The sequence below is a fragment of the Macaca fascicularis genome, chromosome 13, assembly GCF_037993035.2.
Source record: "Macaca fascicularis isolate 582-1 chromosome 13, T2T-MFA8v1.1".
NCBI lineage: Eukaryota > Metazoa > Chordata > Mammalia > Primates > Cercopithecidae > Macaca > Macaca fascicularis.
In genome coordinates, this window is record NC_088387.1 from 93,989,873 (window position 1) to 94,010,370 (window position 20,498).

The 20,498-nt window shown below is 42.0% G+C and overlaps 1 protein-coding gene across 25 annotated transcripts in view; it reads right to left on the bottom strand.

Moving 5' to 3' along the window:
• The window catches only part of BABAM2 (BRISC and BRCA1 A complex member 2), a 493,921-nt gene that overhangs the window by 100,383 nt on the left and 373,040 nt on the right, over positions 1–20,498 (bottom strand). For all 25 annotated transcript variants that reach the window (XR_012422532.1, XR_012422530.1, XR_012422531.1 and 22 more), the window contains one exon: positions 2,645–2,744. Coding sequence is in view for 20 of the 25 variants with exons in the window: in XM_045368628.3 (XP_045224563.1) it covers positions 2,645–2,744 (100 nt within the window). In the remaining 5 variants the exon portion in view is untranslated. The remainder of the gene's footprint in view (positions 1–2,644; positions 2,745–20,498) is intronic.

The following is a 20,498-nucleotide window of genomic DNA, read 5'->3' on the forward strand; positions in this document are numbered from 1 at the left end:
GAGGTGACGATAGCCAGACCACTCCACTGGAAGGGAATGTTCCCTCTGCCACAGTGAACAGTCTATGGACCTACCCTCTGAAGCGTGGGAAGACCTCGTTTCCCATCAACTTTTCACCTAATGGCTTTAGTATTTATTGGAGATCCTTGTCTGAATCAATGATTTCATTAGGGACTGCAAAATGATGATTTTTGAATCCCATCATTCCTTTTGCAAATATCAGCTGACATTCTCTGTAAAGAGCTTTCTCTCATCAAATGGGGTTATTTGGTTATCTTGAGCTCCTATTAAAAAAGGCAGAATAATGCTTCTCTAGTTTTAAAATTCTAATATCAGAATAAGGAGTATTACAATAGGAGATTTTATTTCGCTTTGCCTTTTTGTATTTCCTCATTATCACCCAATGACAGTTTCTATAAAAAAATTGTGCACTCATTAAGCTAGGCATCTGAAAGTTAGTCATTTGCCCACCAGCTTCTAACACGAAAACACATTCCTTATAATGTTCTCATGATGGCTGGAAGAAACGGTGGGAAGGAGAGACCCCCAAAATTGTTTATATTGGCTATAGCCACACTAAGTTTCCACGGCTAACAAAAGCTCAAGATAAAGTGCTTGAAATAACCTTGACACAATTGGTACTGATAGCCATGTTGTACCCTTTAAATGTAAAACAATTCTATTTATATAATAGGGGTTTATGTCAATTTATAAAAACAGTGCTTACTTTGCAGGCTTAACGCAGGATCAGAAATGTTATTTTGGGAAAAGAAAAGCAGATGATAAGTTTGCTTAAGTGGCTTTGTTTAAAAGGGGGATGAAAACAGTTCTGTATACTTGATTTTAAAAACAGAAAACCATTTTAACAGAAACCCACAACAAAACTGGCTATAAAGATAGATTCCAATATAATTATGGAAATTCATTTGAAGAGATTGTTTCTAAAAGCAGCCCATACTGTCCTCATTTGTAGCAAACAGAAGAACACCAATTTCAAAAGACAAGTAAAATTAATGAAAGAAACCAGATAAGAAAAATTGACTGATTCTTATATTTCTGGGAAAACGGTGTTATAATTTTTTTGAGGAAAATGTATGACTAGAAATTAATCTCAATTGGAGAGCTTTAAAAAGGCTTTTCTTCTCCCTTCTAGAAGACCAAATTTGCATTTTTCTCTATAATTCTGGGACACAGATTTGAAGGCAGTGCAAAGCCCCAGAATGTAAATAAGAATTCTGTCCTCCAATCAGTTTTGCAGGAGGGCAAGAGGCTGGGGAAATTTGGTCTGATGAGAAGCAACCCCTGCATGAGGGTTAAAGCCTGGAATCTGTGCCTGGCCCACAGACGGCGGAGTTGCTAGATTTTAGTTTCTCTGATATTTGAAAAATAATACTGAAGCTCTTGAAAGATTATTGTACCTTTAAACTATTTTCTATATAGAAGTGAGCTATCTTTTGAGTGAAAGAGACAAACAAAAGATCTACTTTTCCAAGCCAATGTGAACAAGTCAACAGGAGCAAAGAAAACTGCACTCTGGCAACTAAACAAACTGAGTCACAGTCTATGTGGGAGAAGAAAGAGACTCAGCATTGCTTGTGCATCAGTATCGCTAGTTTTCAGCTAAATATACTAGCTGGACATTAACAAGTATATTCTTATACTTTTTGGAAACATCTAACAATAACCATTAGACTCAGCTACTTGCTAATGTAATGGCTCATTCATGTAGCTAAGAGAAGCTTTAGGTCATCTGACTGAGTGTAAGACCAGCTGACTGGTTGGGCGCGGTGGCTCACACCTGTAATCCCAGCAATCTGGGAGGCTGAGGTAGGCAGATCACCTGAGGTCAGGAGTTCGAGACCAGCCTGGCCAACAGGGTGAACCCTCATCTCTACTAAAAATACAAAAATTAGCCAGGCGTGGTGGAGGGTGCCTGTCATCCCAGCTACTCAGGAGGCTGAGGCAGGAGAATGGCTTGAACCTGGAAGGCGGAGATTGAGGTGAGCCGAGATCACACCACTACATTCCAGCCTGGGCTACAGAGTGAGACTCCGTCTAAAAAAAAAAAAAAAAAAAAAGAAAAAAAAAGACCAGCTGACTTGGGAATCTTGCCCCTAGGCAAAGGACACTAGTGAACCGCTCCCAGGTATGACGAGAAGAATCAAAGGCTGACTATTAAAAAGTAAAGTACAGAAATGCAGAGAAAGATGAAGGCAGTTTTAAACAATCACTCTGATATCAACTACTGCCAAGCACAAGCACAAGCACACACGCATGCATGCTCTGGATAATTGGGAAGCAATGGGGTTCCAAAGTTTTAAAGTTTAAGAAGGTGCAAGAACTGGCAAAAACTGGGTAAAGGAAATTCAAGAAAGACGTGACTTAAATCCCAGACACAAAGTTAAGAGATGAAGATAAGACTGGAACAGGAGGTCAGAATCCTTAGAAAAGGAAGAAGGAGGGCAAAGAAATAGAGAGAGAAACAGATTAACTGTAATTCACAGTAGGAAGGGCAGGTATCTATACAGAGGCTGAAACTGAGCAGACAGTCTGAGAAGGATGGAGCATGCACGATGACTCTGGGTACGTGGTGGACTGGAGGAAGAAATCTCACAAGAGGGATGAGTTGGGGACTTGCTTTTACCTTGTTGGTGAGCAGGTGGCATACTTGAGGAACGTAATCAATGAGACATCCTCCTCCTGGGAAAGCTGGGATATGAAGAGCTGAGGAGCCTCCAAGTGCACTGAAAGGACAAGAGTACAATGGACACTTCTCTTAGGGCTTAAGCAACTTAAGAAGTGTTACCCCCAAGCAGACTCGGCTTCTCTCATCAAAGTCTGGCCACCGACTGCCTAGGTTAATGACGATGGGTACATGGGCTTCACTTTATGATTACATTTCTGCATTTTAATTCATTTTAATAAATTAGCATGTTTGCATTATACATCATTGATAACATGCAACAGTACAAATTAGAAAATTTTGATTGGCATGGGATGGGTAAATGTCTTACCAACACCAATGGGCTGCAGGTATTACTGAAACATACACTTTCATACTCTTCATTATGCCCAATTCTTTGCTGGGCACAGGTAAGTTATTCATTAAACACTGAAACTGAACTAAAATGAATTGCTGCAACACTGTAACAGAGTTCTAAAGAGACTAATTCTACAGCTTATCGGCCATTATCTTGTATTTCAAAAGGTATACAAGAAGGTGCAGTCAATAATCACTGATCCAAGTAGTAAGATACAATGTTGATTCAGAAATAATTTCCAGATCTTTCAGAAATTCCTTTTTTCTGGCCGGGCGCAGTGGCTCACAACTGTAATCCCAGCACTTTGGGAGGCTGAGGTGGGGGGATCACCTGAGGTCAGGAGTTTGAGACCAGTCTGGCCAACATGACGAAACCTGGTCTCTACTAAAAATACAAAGATTAGCTGGGCGTGTGGTGGTGGGCACCTGTAATCCCAGCTACTCAGGAGGCTGAGGCATGAGAATCGCTTGAACCTGGAAGGCGGAGGTTGCAGTGAGCCAAGATCACACCACTGCACTCCAGCCTGGGCGATACAGCGAGACTCAGTCTCAAAAGAAAAAAAAACAAAAAACAAAAAAAACCCTCTTTTTTTTCAGTTTAAATTAACCAGCACACAATTATTAAAAGAAATTGTTCAGAACTTTAAAGCATACATTTCATTTATCACCCTTAATCTTCACTTCATCTTCTTTCCTATGCTCCCTTTCCTTTTGCCTTAGCTTGTTTTTCTTTTCTTAATTTCATTTTAATGCATATACTTCTATAAGTCCCCTAAACCCTCTCTGTAATACGATGGGATATTTTTAAAAATCCCTAAAATCCCTTAATGTTGTGATTACTTCTTAATGTTGTGATTATTTATTTATAATGTTGGATTATTATCCAAGACCCCACAGTTACAAGGTTGTAAGTGGAAGAAAAAGATGTGACAATAACTGCCTAGAAAATCATTTCTTTTTTTTTGAGACCGAGTCTCGCTCAGTCGCCCAGGATGGAGTGCGTTGGTGTGATCTTGGCTCACTGCAAGCTCCGCCTCCCGGGTTCATGCCATTCTCCTGCCTCAGCCTCCCAAGTAGCTGGGACTACAGGCGCCTGCCACCACGCCAGGCGAATTTTTTGCATTTTTAGTAGAGACGGGGTTTCACCGTGTTAGCCAGGATGGTCTCGATATCCTGACCTTGTGATCCACCCGCCTTGGCCTCCCAAAGTGCTGGGATTACAGGTGTGAGCCACTACACCCGGCTAGAAAATCATTTCTAAAGAGTTCAGGTCAGCCAGGTGCAGTGGCTCACGACTATAATCCCAGCACTTTGGGAGGCTGAGGTTGGTAAATCACTTGAGTCCAGGAGTTCGAGATCAGCTTGGACAACATAGGAAGACTTCATCTCTACAAAAAATTTTAAAAATTAGCCAGGCATGGTAGTGCACATCTGTAGCCTTAGCTATTCAGGAAACTGAGGTGGGAGGATCACCTGAGCCTGGAGGCAGAGGTTGCAGTGAGCCAAGATCGTGCCTCTGTACCCTAGCCTGGGCGACAGAGTGAGACCCCGTCTCAACAAACAAACAAACAAACAAACACACAAACCAAGAAAGAGTTTAGGGCACTTTGATTCAGTGTAGGGTTTGTGATACAGGGAGTATGTATGTGAATGTGCATATACATGTATAAAACACTACTAAAAGGACTACAAACCCATCCTGTCTCTCTATTGACTACAGATTTCTGAAATTAATTTTCTTGGTAAAAATAAATTGAGTGGGGCCGGGCATGGTGGCTCACACCCGTAATCCCAGCACTTTGGCAGGCCGAGGTGGGTGGATCACAAGGTCAAGAGATCCAGACCATCCTGGCCAACATGGTGAAACCTTGTCTGTACTAAAAATACAAAAATTGGCTGGGCGTGGTTGCAGACCCCTATAATCCCAGCTACTCAGAAGGCTGAGGCAGGAGAATCGCTTGAACCCAAGGAGGTGGAGGCTGCAGTGAGCCGAGATCGTGCCACTGCACCCCAGCCCGGGCGACAAAAGTGAGACTCCATCTCAAAATAAATAAATAAATGAATTTTGTGTTTGCTCATGCAAATAAAAAGTCTAAATGAACAAAATCTAAAGTGACACAAGGAAGTCAATGTGGAGTGGAAATATTCAATATTGACTTTTTCTACTCAGATCTAACCTAAAAGCACAACTCTGACAGTTGAGAAAATTGTAAGACAGTGTTTGGCTAAGTATGACATTAATGAATCATCTGCATTCTGCAACTGCCTAGAATCAGCAAGGCCATCATTTCCTTTTGCTACGCTTAGAGTAGGCATTAGATTAGATTTAGCCTAAACTCTGAAGACAGCTACGAAAATTCCTATGACTTCCTATAAACCAGAGGAAGGCTTTTTGTCTCCTCTTTTTGTATGCACAAATAACACAGAAGGCAAACATCTAACCAGAAGGTTCTAATGATTTCATTAGGATAGAAAGCTGATTAAGAAAAAAATAATCCATAGTGCAAGAAAAATAAATACAATATTTATGTCCTGTAGCTACTGGTTGAATATCTGTATAACATAGAGAATGACAAGATCCAAGCTACTCATAGCTCACTTAGACGAACAATCCTTGGCATAATAAAATTCCAAAAAAGAAAATAATTTGGACACTTCCCTGGAGTTGACAGTAATAGGCTTTGAATTATATAAAATATTACAGTCATTAAATTATATGCAAGGAAGGAAAACAGTCTGAGTAATCCTTTAAACTTGAAACTGTCTCCCTCTGTTTTGATTGTGCCATTCTGAAATACAGTCGTTAGACAAAAATCACCTGTAATGACGGAGAAAAGCAGAGGTGTGAAGAGCTCCAAAGGCCAGGTGTTCTGCTGCCAGGCCCATGTGTCGGCACCCTGCTTTGGTCACTACCAAGAACTAACACATGTTGCTAGGTGCTTTATCATATTATCTAATTAAATGCTCTCCATAGTTCAAAGAGGTGGGAAGTATTGTTGTAATTTCACATGTGAAAAAACTGAGGCTCAGAGAACAGAAAATACTGCCTAGGTTCACACAATTAGACAGAGGTAAAACCAAGATCTGAACACAGGTTTGCCTGTCACCAGAGTCTAGGCTGTTTCTGCTGATATATGTTACCTCCCTGAGAGCAGGGGGATTTTTAATCATGAAAGACTACAGGGATGGAAAGAAACAGTGGATCTGGCTATCAGTGAGCCAGGCCAGCATCCCAGTATGATGAGGGGCTCCTAGAGGCTTCAGACCGTCACCAAAGTAGACACTGTGATGTATGGCTCATTTCCATTTACAATTTCCCACACAGCAGCAAGGCAGGATCTCCTCTTAATTTTGTTAATATCTCAGTACTCTCCCAACCCAACCATCAAACAATCAGATTCATTTGATCTCAAATGTGACGGACTAGCCACTCTGGCAGGTCTGATTCTGAATGACTTGGTTGGCTGTCCGGGGTGAGCCTCAACAAGTGTAAAGCACTTTAGGCACTACGAAAGATAGTTTTAACTGAGAGTTTATTTTTTAAAGGACGTCATTTCACCCTTTATTTAACTCAGTAGTTTCTTAGCTTGTAAGGGTCCAAAATCTACATCCAGTGTCACACACTGATAAGTGCTGCTGATTCATGTATAAATATCCGCCTCATGGGTAAATATTTAACAGGCTTGCTATAGCCTGAATGCTGCCCTGATCATGCTGAATAAACTAAGTCAAGTGCCATGAAATAAAGGGTCATTATGTTTTTAGAGGGTGCAAGATGGTGGTAAGGCCTTGTGATCTCTAATTCTTTAATATTCATGAATCAAAAAATATTGGGCTGAGCATGTACACCAGGAAACTCACCCTGTGCAGAGACAAGACATTCCCAGGACTGCAGGGCTGGCTGAAGAGAAGGCAGGGCCTGACTAACCCACTAAGTGGCTGGGGAAGAATTATGAGGAGATGAAAGGGACCACTTGGCATTGATACTCCTGACCTGCAGAGTGGCGCGGTGAGGAAGCAGGGTGAGAAGGAAATCGGTGTGGCAGGGGCTCAAGCTTCACTTGGGAGGAGAAAAGGATGAAAAGGGCTGTTCTGATGAGAGGGTACCTTCTATCTCTTCATGGAATAAAATAAAACATGAAATTAGTTGATAATTCTTAGAACTGAAACTTAATCTGTGGATATAAATTAGAAGGACGAGGCCAGAGTTTTAAAAACTTTTCCAAAGGTAGGGGTAATTAAATAGGCCAAAATGAAACCAGAAAAGCATTTCCAGGGTAGTCTTCTTGGCTCTAAAACTTAAATGTAAGAACTGTCTATACTGAATGTATTAATACTAGTCTTTTCCATGCAAATGAAACTCATAGAGTCCTTTGTGAACTTCGGTCTGTCTGCAAATTATCACATCTCTAATATAGTCATGAGCCACACACAACATTTCAGTTAATGACGGACCCCATATGTGACAGTTGTCCCATAAGATTACAATACCGTATGCTTACTGTTCCTTTCCTATGTTTAGAAATGTTTAGATACACAAATACTTACCATTGTGTTACAATTGCCTATAGGATTAAGTACAGGAACATGCTGTGTACGTCTGTAGCCCAGAAGCAATAGGCTCACCAGAAAGCCTAGGCGTGTAGTAGGCTGTCTATCTAGGTTTGGGTTGGTACATTCTATGATGTTTGCACAATGACAATACTGCCTAACGACACATTTCTCAGAACGTGTCCTGGCCATTAAGCAATGCATGACTGCACTGAAGACTTAACTTGGCTGCAACGTGATAGCATAAATAAATTGTTTTTATTTTGACACAGAAAAATGCAGGGAGTCAGCCTGTCTGAAAGCTTGACTTGGGACAATAGGGTTTTGATTCTGACCCATTATGAAACAGCAACTCCCTTTCCTCCCACGTGGGGTTTTACCTTACTGGTCAAGTAAAATGAGCAAAACATAATTTAGACTGGAGAAAATCAGAAGAGCTAGTGATTCGCAATCATAATTCTTGCTTCTGTCAAGTTCTACTCAACTTTCTCATCAGTTCAGTGGGATAGCACCACTCTCAAAGAGACCTGGCCAGGCACAGTGGCTTGGGCCTGTAATCCCAGCACTTTGGGAGGCTGAGGCAGGATGACTGCTCCAGGCCAGGAGTTTGAGACCAGCCTGGGCAACATAGCGAGATCCCATCTCTAAACAAATTAAAAATTAGCCAGACATGATCATATGTGCCTATAGTCCCAGCTACTCAGGAGCCTGAGGCAAGAGGATCACTTGAGGCCAGGAGTTGGAGGTTGCAATGTGCCATGCTTATACCACTGCACTCTAGCCTGGATGACTGAGTGGGACTCTGTCTCTTAAAAAAAAAAAAAAAAAAAAAAAAAAAAAAAGACATGTCTCTCAAAGCATTAAAATGGTCAGAGTACCAATTAGAGTTACATTAACACAAAAATAGCACCAAGCACTCTATGAGAGACGTTACTCTAAAAGTTTTCTCTGTCCAAGGGTCATGACAAGGCGTTGTCAGAGACATTTGGGTCAGCCTTGGCATCTTGCTTTTGCCCCTGAATTGGGTTCTGAGGGAGAGGAAGTTGACCTGGCTGCCTCCTCCACAGTATGATTCAGGGGCCGTTGGAAGTTGAAGCATGGAAAGGGGAACCTCCAGGATGATAGAAACAAGCAGCCTGTAGCCTCCAAGCTAAGAGAAATCCTAAGACAATGTGTGCTGCCTTCAATCCAATTCAACAAACGCTAACTGTATGCCTAACTATGTCTAAGGACTTGAGTTTCCCATTCTGAACACATGACTAAGGTACCAATGATAAGTCCTTCCAAAGTAGAGGAATTCCAGGGACCTCAAGAATCTGGGGCACTCTGTAATACCAGATTATGTTTCCTGGTGGCCTGCCAGGAGAGCCATTACTATGAAACAACTCACTGTTATTTATTGAGTTCCCACCTTTGCCAGACACTCTACTGGGCACTTCATGATCTCTAAACCTCACAACGACCCTGCCAAGTAAACCTAATTAGCCCCATTTACAGATGAGGAAACTGACGTCTAAGAGTCTAAGTATCTTATCCAAGATCACCCAGCAAGTAAGTTGCAGAGGTGGGATTGAACCCAGGTCTTTCTGGTTCCAAAGCCTATGTCCTTTTTCATTAGGAATTCTTCACAGAAAGATGAAGTAGAATTTTAAAAAGTCTACTCCCTACCAATATACTGAAATAGTAGAATAAGTGATTAAAATTGTCTTCAAAGCTTTTATACATAAAATTAATCACCTCGTCCATCTCACTTTTTATCATCTTAGAGGTATCACATGTCACAACAAAGTAACGTGGTGGGACTAAAAAAAAATCATTCATAGTTCTGAAAACCCAGAAGAACATAAATATTAAATTAAGGAGAGGCTCTAGTTTCGTTTTCTTACTTTCTTTTCTTCTTCTTTTTTTTCCCCTGGACAGGATCTTGCTCTGTTGTCATGTGGTGGCGTGATCACGGCTCACTGCAGCCTCAACTTCCCAGGCTCAGGTGATCCTCCCAGCTCAGCCTCCCGTGTAGCTGGGACCACAGAAGTGTGCCACCATGCCTGGCTAATTTTTTTGTATTTTTAGTAGGGAAGGAGTTTCACTAGGTTGTCCAGGCTGGTCTCGAACTCCTAGGCTCAAGTGATCTGCTGCCTCGGCCTCCCAAAGTGCTGGGATTACAGGTGTGAGCCATCACGCCTGGCCTTGTTTTGTTTTCTAACTAAATTTTTTTTCTAGTAAAGCATTTTCTAGACCTATTGTTAGCTCTCAACTCATTTTACAGATTCAACTTTGAGCCATCTCAACAGTGTCAGTCCTTCAGTTAAACAAAATCAGGTTGTAATTCAATATGGAGAAAATTTCAATGAGTACAATAGGACAAGAAAATAAGACAGGAGATCAGAAAGATGAGTTAAGTATACCAGTGGAAGAAAATCTGGGTATTCACACGGAATCAGAGGCTCATGGAAGCATCAATTCAGGCCTGGCTGTATTACATTTGTGACTAATCTAATATTTCTACTAAACACACTTTATACTGTAAGTAAGAACTCTGTGAGAGTACTGTATTCCATTTTTTGTTTCTCACTTTTAAAGGGACATATAAAAATGGAAATGTTGAGACAATGATGACTATGATTAAGCACTCAGAAAACATTCCTCCTTGGAGCAAAGTCTAAAAAAGTTGAAACTGCTAAGTTAAATAACTTTAAAAAATACGGCATTATTAAATAGAGTAATTAAAAATATGGGCCAGGCACGGTGGCTCACGCCTGTAATCCCAGCACTCTGGGAGGACAAGGCAGGGGGATCACTTGAGATCAGGAGTTTGAGACCCACCGGGCCAACATGGTGAAACCCCATCTCTACTAAAAATACAAAAACTAGCCAGGTGTGTGGTGGTGTACACCTGTAGTCCCAGCTACTTGGGAGGCTGAGGCAGAAGAATCACTTGAACTTGGGAGGCAGAGGTTGTAGTGAGTTGAGATTGCACCACTGCACTCCAGCCTGGGTGACAGAATGAGACTCCATCTCAAAAATAAATAAATAAATAAATAAAAGGCCTACTACTATATGGATAATTTTGATCAGCTGTTCTTTGATTAGGCACAGTATAAATGAGAAGAGTTTAAGAGGCATTAAGAGGAATTTGGTTGGTAAATGAATTCTCCACAGAACAGAGTAGTGAATAATAACTCCATTTACTCAGCACTAATGCATCATGTCCTGTATCAGGTGCTTTTCCTTTATGATATCATTTATTCTTCATATCAACCTATGAGAGAAGCATTATCCCATCTTACAGATGAGAGCACGGGAACTTCAGAGAAGCTATAGAACCTCTCTAAGGTCATAGAGGCGGTGAATGACAAAGAGGCATCGAACCCCATTGGGGTCTCCCTCACCTAAATCTACCCCACTCTTAGGTCTCTGGTTATCACTTTTGTGACTTCTATGTCCTTATCTGCATCCTTGACATCTGGTTCCACATGTGACTTGGGTGTTTCAGTAGATGCCTGGGCTGACCAAGTCCTTGAGGGTGTGTTTCCAGGAATATTTATTAAACTTACTTTGGTACCTGAACTGAAGTGATTAGTTCAGGGCCAGAGGACTTGATGGACACTTTCCAGTAGAAAGAAGGTGGAATGCAAGCAAATAACTTTACATTTAAAAAATATGAAAGACGAGACTATTGTAATTGCAAACAGAGTATGTCTAATGGCATGAACACTAACCAAGTCTTTGTTCAGAAATGCGTTTTGTAAGTTTGTTAACATCTCAAACAAGCCTTTAAGAGGGCAGTAATCTTAACAGATGTCCACCATCAGGATTTTGTTAGCACGTGGAAAAGCATTTTAAGCCCCCCAAAACAATAATGGACTTAGCAGATGTTGTTCTACTAAGAGTTGGTATGAACTACTTCTAATGATGCCCAGTCACTCAAGACACGAAAAGGGTAAGGGGAAGAAAAGTTTTTTTTTCTCTTGTTGCATCTTGATTCCTGGCCTACTACCTGCTGTTGATTGCATTACAGTTTCTTTAAGAAGTGAAACTATTTTCAAAAACTAGAGGTCAGGAGTGAGTGAATTTACTATGAGTTTGTTATAAATGTACACCTTTGAAACTCTAATGAATAGCTTTACTGCTCTTAAATAGGTACAGATCACTTTTCCTATGAATTACCTTTAAAACATTTTCCCTGGGGAAAAAAAAAAAACAGTGTATGCAATAGTTATCCGAGACTCACCTACAAACATTTTTCTAACTCCTTCTTCCTCACTGCACACAGGTTTTAATGATGGTCAAAGAAAGATGTAGAGAATAAGAAAAAAGCCTTCTGTCTTTCCAGGACGCAGAAGGGTATCTACCTGATTTCTATTAACTGGTATTTACTAAAAGGTCAGGCATATAAACAGCACTAGGTAACTTCACGTGCACATCACTGGTCTCTGTGTTCAAGGAGTCAATCTGTAGGTAGCTAAAGCTTGACCTCCACACGAAAATGAAAAGATATCAGAAGATGAGATTAGCACAGGTTTCCAAAGTGCTCCTTGCTTGAATTTTTACAACAGCTTTACAAAGTAGGTAGCAAGTGTCAACATACTCATTGTAGAGAGAAGCAAAAAACCTGAGGCTTGAGATGGATGATTTGTCCAAGCTGGAAGCAGTGAAACTGGAATTGTAATCTTTCTCTGTACCTGGAGTTTTCATGTTTGCTTAAGAATAATCTGGAGGGGGGATGGGAGGGCTTGTTAAAAACTCAGATACCCAGATCCCACCCCAAAGAAGGCAATTTACTAGGTTTATTCAGCAGGTCGGAGTTTGAAAAACTACACCACAGTTTGAAAAAACACTGCTCTAGACCTCACGCAATGATGCACAGCCAGGGCTGGAATGGGAAGGGGTGTGGTCAATGAAAATGTGCCTCCTATCCCCGTGGCATCAGGGCAGTGACTACTTGCACTGTGGACAACAGGAAGGTAAGGAAAACACAGATCTGCTCTTAAGGCCTAGTATGGGAGATAAGACATTTATGGAAACAACCAGAAAAAAGGTGGTTTCCACTAGATGTATACATGGGTAAAATGAGTGTGATTATATTCAGGTAAACAGAAGGCAAGGCAAGGAAGCAGTCAAATCAAAACTGAGGCTGGAAGTAAGGAGGACACAGACACTACTTAACAAGGCAGGGCAATGGATCCGAGGCCAGGATCTCAATGTGGACAGCAGACCACGCGTCCTGGACCACACCAAGCAGCTTTTTGCCCATTGAGAAAGGCACATTTCATATTTCAGGCTGCCCAGCGTGCCTACTGGTAAGGGGTATCTACCTAGAGAGGAGGCAAGAACAGGGATAGATCCTGATGCAATGCCAGTGGTGAACTGCAAAGGAAAGAAAATGTGAGGTTAAAAAAATAAAAGTTCTGTTTAGTCGTAAAGTGAGAGATGTTCTGGAGATTAAAAAAAAAAATCTGGGCTTTGAGACTGAATCTCAGCCAGGTTCACTGCTGAAATTTCTCCTTTAAACTAACAAATTCTAAATGTATCTGTCTGGCTCAGGCCTTTCTTGAACTCAGAACTTGTATAGCCAACTGTCCTCTCACCACTGCCACAGGTTAAAAATGCATCTCAAACTTAACCTGCTCACAAGCAAACCTGCCCCCGAAACCTACTGCTCCCATATCCATCTCATCTCAGAGAATGGTAGCTTCTATCTCTTGGTTCCCAGACCAAAAACCTCCATCATCGCTGACTGCCTTCTCTCACACCCCATAGTCAATCAGCCTGGTTGGCTTAAGAGGCACTCACTGAGAGCAGGGCTCAGAACCTACCAGAACTTCTCACTGGGGTTGAAACCTCCCTGGATAAACTGGGGTGATTTCCACCTCAGTGCACTGGCCCAGTTCTCCTGCTGTTCCCTCTGCCTGGAACTCTCTTCCCAGCCATCTGCGGGCAGGCTTCCTCATCTGCTTCAGGTCTTACTCAAATGTCAGCTTCCTGAACCATCTATTTAACATAGCCCCCTTCCATCTCTGGTACTTGGTCTTCTGTGATGTCGTTTTCTCTGTGGCATAAGACATTCTACATGTATTCATTCATCATCTCCCCCCATGACTCCTCACTAGAATATAAGCTCCTCCAGAATGAGGACCTGCCTCTGTTTTGTTCACTTTTATAACCTCATTATTCTTGGCAAGAATAATGCCAAACATATCAGGAACTTAATAAATATTTGTAGTATTAAAGTCCAATTAATATAAAAAAAGATACGGAAGTCAAATTTCTAAATGAACATTAAAAGCCAATAAATGCATCTATCTTTATGGAAATAGTCATCATGGAAAAGGAGAGTTTAACGGTCTTGGAAAGGGATTGGCAAACTTTTTCGGTAAAAGGCCAGGTAGTAAATATTGTGATCTTTGCATCCATACTGCCTGTATTGCAGTTACTTAGCTCTCCTGCCGAAGTGCAAAAGCAGCCACAGATAATATGTAAATGAATGAGCATGGCTGTGTTTCAACAAAATTCTGTTTATGGATACTAAAATTCGAGTTTCGTGTAATTTTTACGAGTCATGAAACATTATTATTTAAATATTTTTCTAACCATTTAAAAATGTAAAAGTCATTCTTAGCTGTGGGTTGGATTTGGCCAGGAGGTTTTAGTTTGCTGACTCTTGATCTAGGATTATAGGAATATCTGACAGTTCTACAGATGCTGAAACTAGGAAAAGTATCCAGGAAGAAATATAGGCAAGCTCCACCTCCCCGATTAGGTTATTAGCAAAAATGAAAAGAGGCCCTTTGGTGAAACTTCTTAGACGCTATATTCCATCGGCAGGTAAACCACAAGAATTAGCTTTTTTCAGGCAAGGGTGAGGTGAACATTAGGCAGCCCGTGGACTGTGGGAGTTCTCACAACGATACTAGATTGCAACTGTGCAAGAGGGAGCTATTTATATGATTTTGAACGAAGCTTGAGGCATATTCTGGTGCTTTTTAACTTCTATGTTAGGTGAAAAAGCTGCCTACAAAAGCCTTCCTCCCACCCAAAATACTAGCTGTTAGTTGGTGACTGATCCTCAGAAATATTAACATGAATCATATATGCTCTTTTCACAGTGCAAAAAGAGATAATTTTAACACTCAGAAAATGTCATAAACCACACAATAGAGAAGCTATCCAGCCTTCAAATTGTAAATAAATAAAATCCTGTTCCTGCATGGAAGCCGCTTCCTCCTTTCAATTCTGATGCTTCCTCCTTTGGATTCTGATGCCTGCAGGGCTGGCTGGTGTTAACCGTGTTCAGTCTGATGCTGAAGGGAGACTTTGCTCTCCATCCTTCTTCCCTGGGGCCCACCCTTGTTAGCCCGACTGTCTTTGGGAACCCATAGCACTCGGCCTTGCCCTTTCTCTGGTTGCTGCTCTTCTCACCTACAGGCAGCTTGTGGCTTCCTTGTCTCTACTGTGATCAGCCTGGGTTGGCTTACGTGGCACCAGCTGAGAGCAGGGCTCAATCTTTACCCAGGCTTCAGGAAAGAACTCCCGAGTTAACTTTCTTCTTCCTACTTGGAGAAACAGGTATTTTTGTCTTTGATCCCTAAGCTCTGTTTTCTTTCTCTTGTTACTAAACAGTTCACTCCCTATCCACCCCTCCTTTTTTTGCAACTTCATCATTTTTCCACATTGCACCGTTTGGCACAGGAGAAGGAAAGAACCACATCAAATAAAGGAATGCAACCACAAAAGCTGCCTTGAGAAACAGGGCCCCAGATTTTTTTTTTTTTTTTTTTTTGTCAATTTACCGTTTTTGGACTTGTTCTCCCATAATCAAATCCTCCCTATCGTGCTAACAATGTGGTGGTGTGTCAAAACATTGGAATTCTGCTTCAGTCAGCAACCCAGAGCTTAATAGGAAAATGAAGCAACAAAATGTTGCTCTTACTGTTAACCTTAGGCTAGGCCTGTCCTTAGGATAGGGACTGTTTGCTTCTTTATGGTAAACGGGCCAAACGTTCAGTTTTGTGAGAGCTTGCATTGTCAGTAGAGGCCCACAGCAGTGTTGTGAGCATCATTCAGGCACGCTTCTAAAGCAACAGGGACAGTCACTTCAAATACCGCAAACTGAAGCACGAAGCATCCCACAATTTAGTAAGCCAGAGAAGAGTTCAGACTAAATTTGTTTGCAAAAATTTTAAAGACATATTCATTTTACTGGCAGCAAGTCAAGGGTCTGGCTCTATGACACTCATGTCTGCAGTTATCACAAAAGGGCTTTTGTGAAATTAAAGTGGTTGTTTTGTTTCTTGTTTTTAAATTAAAAACATGTGCAATATGTAAACCATTTAGGGACAACAATAAGGTGCCACAATTTCAAACCAAAACATTTGCAAGTCACTACTCTATATCCTCAGGGAGTATGTGATACAGTTAATGTTTCTAATATTCATCATCAATGAAAACATCCATTACAGGTAGAGAATTTTCGATTTAGCGATTTTTTAATCTTCTGTGATTAACTTGGTAAACTAAACTGTTTGAAGGTAAGTATTTTTGTTGTTTTGGTTTGGTTCACATGGAGTCGCGTGCCACTTTGGTTAACGTTGGAAATAGCCTCTTCTTCAACATCATCTCTTGCATATACAGACAGCGAGTAGAACTGTATCTGTCCCTGAACACTGAAGTACTGTGACCTCCCTCCAGAGATTTCTCTTGGGGAGAGAGGAAGGGGTGGGAGGAGAAATACCTTTTCTCCCACCTTGTTCTAACATAGCATATTGGAATCTCAGGGTGGAGAAATGCGTTATTTGAAAAGAAAGAAAAAAGCTCACAGCTGGTTCTGATATGGACTAAAAGGACAGATTGTCCAACTGCCCCACTCCTGAGAAATGCTGTTTCAACCATACAGAAGGAGTCTTCTGTCCTTAGAAGCTAAAGACCTTAGTTAATAGGTAAAGTTGCTGCTCTTCTAATTTTGGCAACATTCAGCCTGGCCCCAGTTCTACCTTGAAGAGCCAAGTCATTGGTGTCATTCCAGTTGCCCACTGATCTTCCTGTCTCCTCTTGAGCCCCCTACTCTCACTGCCACCATAGCTGCCCAATAAGCAGAGAGTATGACCAAGTCAAGGTGGTGAACGATGAAGGGAAGAATGGCAGAGCTAGTATAAGGGGCCGCAGGCAGGTGCTTGCTTACAAGGACCCCCTCTCCTCCCCATTCTGCTGATGCGGCTCAGGTGCCAAGCCTGGGTGCCTGGCCCTGGTGCCACCTACTGCCCAGGAAATGTCCACAAAGGTGAGCATGGGGAACAGGACATAGACACTGGATGGGGGCACTGTTCCCCTCTGCAGTGTGCTCCCCAAACCAGCTGGAAAGCAGGAGGAGCCATTTGCTGGAGCAGAACGGGAAGAGGGAATTGAGGAGGCTATAAGTAGAGTTAGTATTTTAACAAAAATAAGATCTATTCAGTAGATTGCTATCATTTCAAAAACATTTGATCTTACTAAATATATTGTTTACTTAGTAACAGGGAAGTGGGAGTTCACTTCTGTTAATATCCATCTGTGCAAAACTAGGAATCTATTTCTGAATAACATAATTTATTTACCTGGTATCTTTTACTTTGAAAAAATATCCACTAATTTAAATACTATTTTTAGCCAATTCTCTAAAATAGATGATTCAAAACAGCCACAACAGTAACAAGGGCCCACACTTCCCTAGACAGTGTGGGGCAGGCCTGCCGGGAAGCAGGGCCAGGGCGCCTCATGGTCCAGGTTGCCTAGAACTCAGGGGAACCTGTACTGAGGAACCTGATAACTCCAGAAGGTAGATGTGTTTGCTTTCCTTAAACCAGTGACACGAGACACAACAGAAAGGGAAAGGTTTAGTCAGGAAGAGAAGGGGTTCTGGGAACTGTAGACAAGGACAATGCCAATTTAATTGGCCAAATATAATTGAGGTTGGCTTAATAACTTTTTTGGAAACCACTTTCTTGGTTGCTTGAGAATTTGGATTGCTGCTGTTTTCTTAAGCCTTCAAAACCAAAACACTAAACATGTACTAATAGAGCAGTATTAATAGCACAGAGGGGAATATAAACATGACTTATGAGAAAAGTTGTATGGCTGGCCCATAGCTATTATCTCCTGCCCCTGCAGGATGTGAAGGTATCAATACTGCATCCACGGCCTCAATGGGCCCAAAGTAGTTTCACTCAGACTCATGTGGAATCACATGTTGAATATTCATAGCTTCATTTCTGGAAGCTATGAGTGTTTTACCCTATATGGCAAATGAGACTTCAGTGAGATGTGATAAAGGTTAAGGATCCTGACATGAGGAGATTATCTTGAATTCTCTGGTTGGGCTCTCCATCAATCTAGGCCTCTTGGTGTAAGGATTCAGTTCAAGACTCTTAACTCTCAGGATTCCTGGCACTCTCCAGAAATGACTCTTCCACAGAACCCCGTGGAGGCATTTAGAGTCTTAGAGCAGAGGGCAGGGGAGGATTCACAACTTCTGGGCCATTGGCAAGCCCTGAGCATGAGTACACAAGGTCCACCACAGAGCTCCGGCCATTCAACGGGGCCCCAGGCTCGCATCAGCACCTCCCTTTCCCAATCAGACCGAGATTGCTTCTCAATACAGTCTGGGGCTAACTCAGGACAACTCACTTTTCTGGATGTTTCCTCATTTCCTTAGGAACCAACTTGGGATCAGGGTCACTCTGGAGCAAGGTGAGCCCTTAAGTTTGCTCCCATCACCTCCTGAAACCGTTAAGCTGCAGCCATGCTCACTGCCTGAACAACAAACACGCTGGGTGCGGTGGCTCACGCCTGTAATCCCAGCACTTTGGGAGGCCGAGGCGGGCAGATCACGTGGTCAGGAGATTGAGACCATCCTGGCTAACACGGTGAAACCCCGTTTCTACTAAAAAAATACAAAAAATTAGCCGGTGTGGTGGCAGGTGCCTGTAGTCCCAGCTACTTGGGAGGCTGAGGCAGGAGAATAGCTTGAACCCGGGAGGTGGAGCTTGCAGTGAGCCGAGATCACACCACTGCACTCCAGCCTGGGCGACAGAGTGAGACTCGGTCTCAAAACAAAAACAAAAACAAAAACAAAAACAAAAACAAAAAAACACACCAACCCAACTCTAGACTCGAAATAGAGATGGGGCATATGCTGAGTGACTTCTGCCTCCTAGGCCCGGGAAGGACTGAAGACAAACGCTGGAGAGAATAAACGACAAGTTCATATGAGTAGAACCAAATCACAAATGTAAACAACAAATTTCAATCAGCAACAGGGAAGTTGAACACATTATAGCAGTCTTCCAGTGGAGTACCACACAGCCACCAGGAAGACAGCAGCCTTCAGGTTCTGATGGCCACTTAAAAAATACATTCATCATTTCCATTTAGACAAATGGCCATGATATACTGGATAGGAAAAATGCAAGTTGCAGAATAGTATGTAATGTGTCACACATTTTTTTGTGGCTAAATTAAAGCAACAACAACAACAACAACTAAATAAATAAATACCCCAAACTGATTTAATAGGGCGACATTGCAAACATACTAAATCGACGTACTTCGTGTTTCTCAGTAAATCGTGTTTCTCCCCTGCACTTTCACTGAGGCTAAAACTTGAGGCCTACTGTCCCAAGGAAGAGGGTGGCACACCCAAGTCAGAGAAATACCAGCACAGGGAAGAAGAGGGATGTGGCACCGGATGAGCACACCCCTCAGACAGGAACGGAAAGAAGCAAATTCAGAGGGAACAGGGCCTGCCTGGTGTCTCAGAGGTTTTCCTTGGGTCTCGGTGGAGAGAGAGAGAGACAGGAAAAACGGGAAAGAGAGAGAGAAGCAGCGGTGGTAAAAGGAGAGATACCAAGGTTAACTGAGGGAAATCCAAGGGAAGAGGTTTTTACTCCACTTCCCACTTGGGAATCGGCGAGATCATCTTGCAGAGGAAGGAAGAATTACAGTAAGACACATGATCACATTGCACTTTGTATAGTTTTCTTTTCTTTTCTTTTCTTTTGACAGGGTCTTCGTCTGTCACCCAGACTGGAGTGCAGTGGCACCATCACAGCTCACTGCAGCCTTGACCTCCGGGGCTCAAGTAATCCTCCTACCTCAGCCTCCTGAGTAGCTGGGACTACAAGCACCTGCCATCACGCCTGGCTAATTTTTGTATTTTTTTGTTGAGGCAAGGTCTTCCTATGTTGCCCAGGCTGGTCTCAAACTCCTGGGATTAAGCAAACTACCTGCCTTGGCCTCCCAAAGTGCTGTGATTACAGGTGTGACCCACCACACCCAGTTGTATCCTTGTTTTTTTTTTGTTGGTATTGGAAAGTTAACTGACACAAATTACTTTTGTAACATGAGAGACAGAGATAGAGACAGACATAGAGATGGAGAGAGAGAGAGAGAGAGGTACTAAGGTATATAAGAACACAGTTTGATTGTGAAGTTGAGCTTTTTTAATTCCCAAGGACTATGGAACTCTATGTTATTGATCTAAAATCTACTATTATTTAGAAGAACATCAATAAGAAATAACACATAACGAACATTTTCCATGAGCCAGGCATTATATTAAGAGCTTCTTTTATTTTTCTTTATTTAACCCTTAAAAAAGGCCTGTAAGGTTGATATATTGTACAAATAGCAGTAAGGCTTGGGAGGTTAAGTAACTGACTCAAAAGAACTCATCCAGTAAATGATGGACACTGGACTGAACCAGGCCATCCAATTTCTGAACCCACACATTCCACCACTGCGCCACACACTGCCTCCCACCACAGACCAGCTGGGCTTCAACAATCAGTTCGTTTTGCTGGTGTGTATAACACTGAAAGATCCAATCTTACCACACAAACTTGTTTGGTACAAAAGGAAGAAACAGTGACTAGCT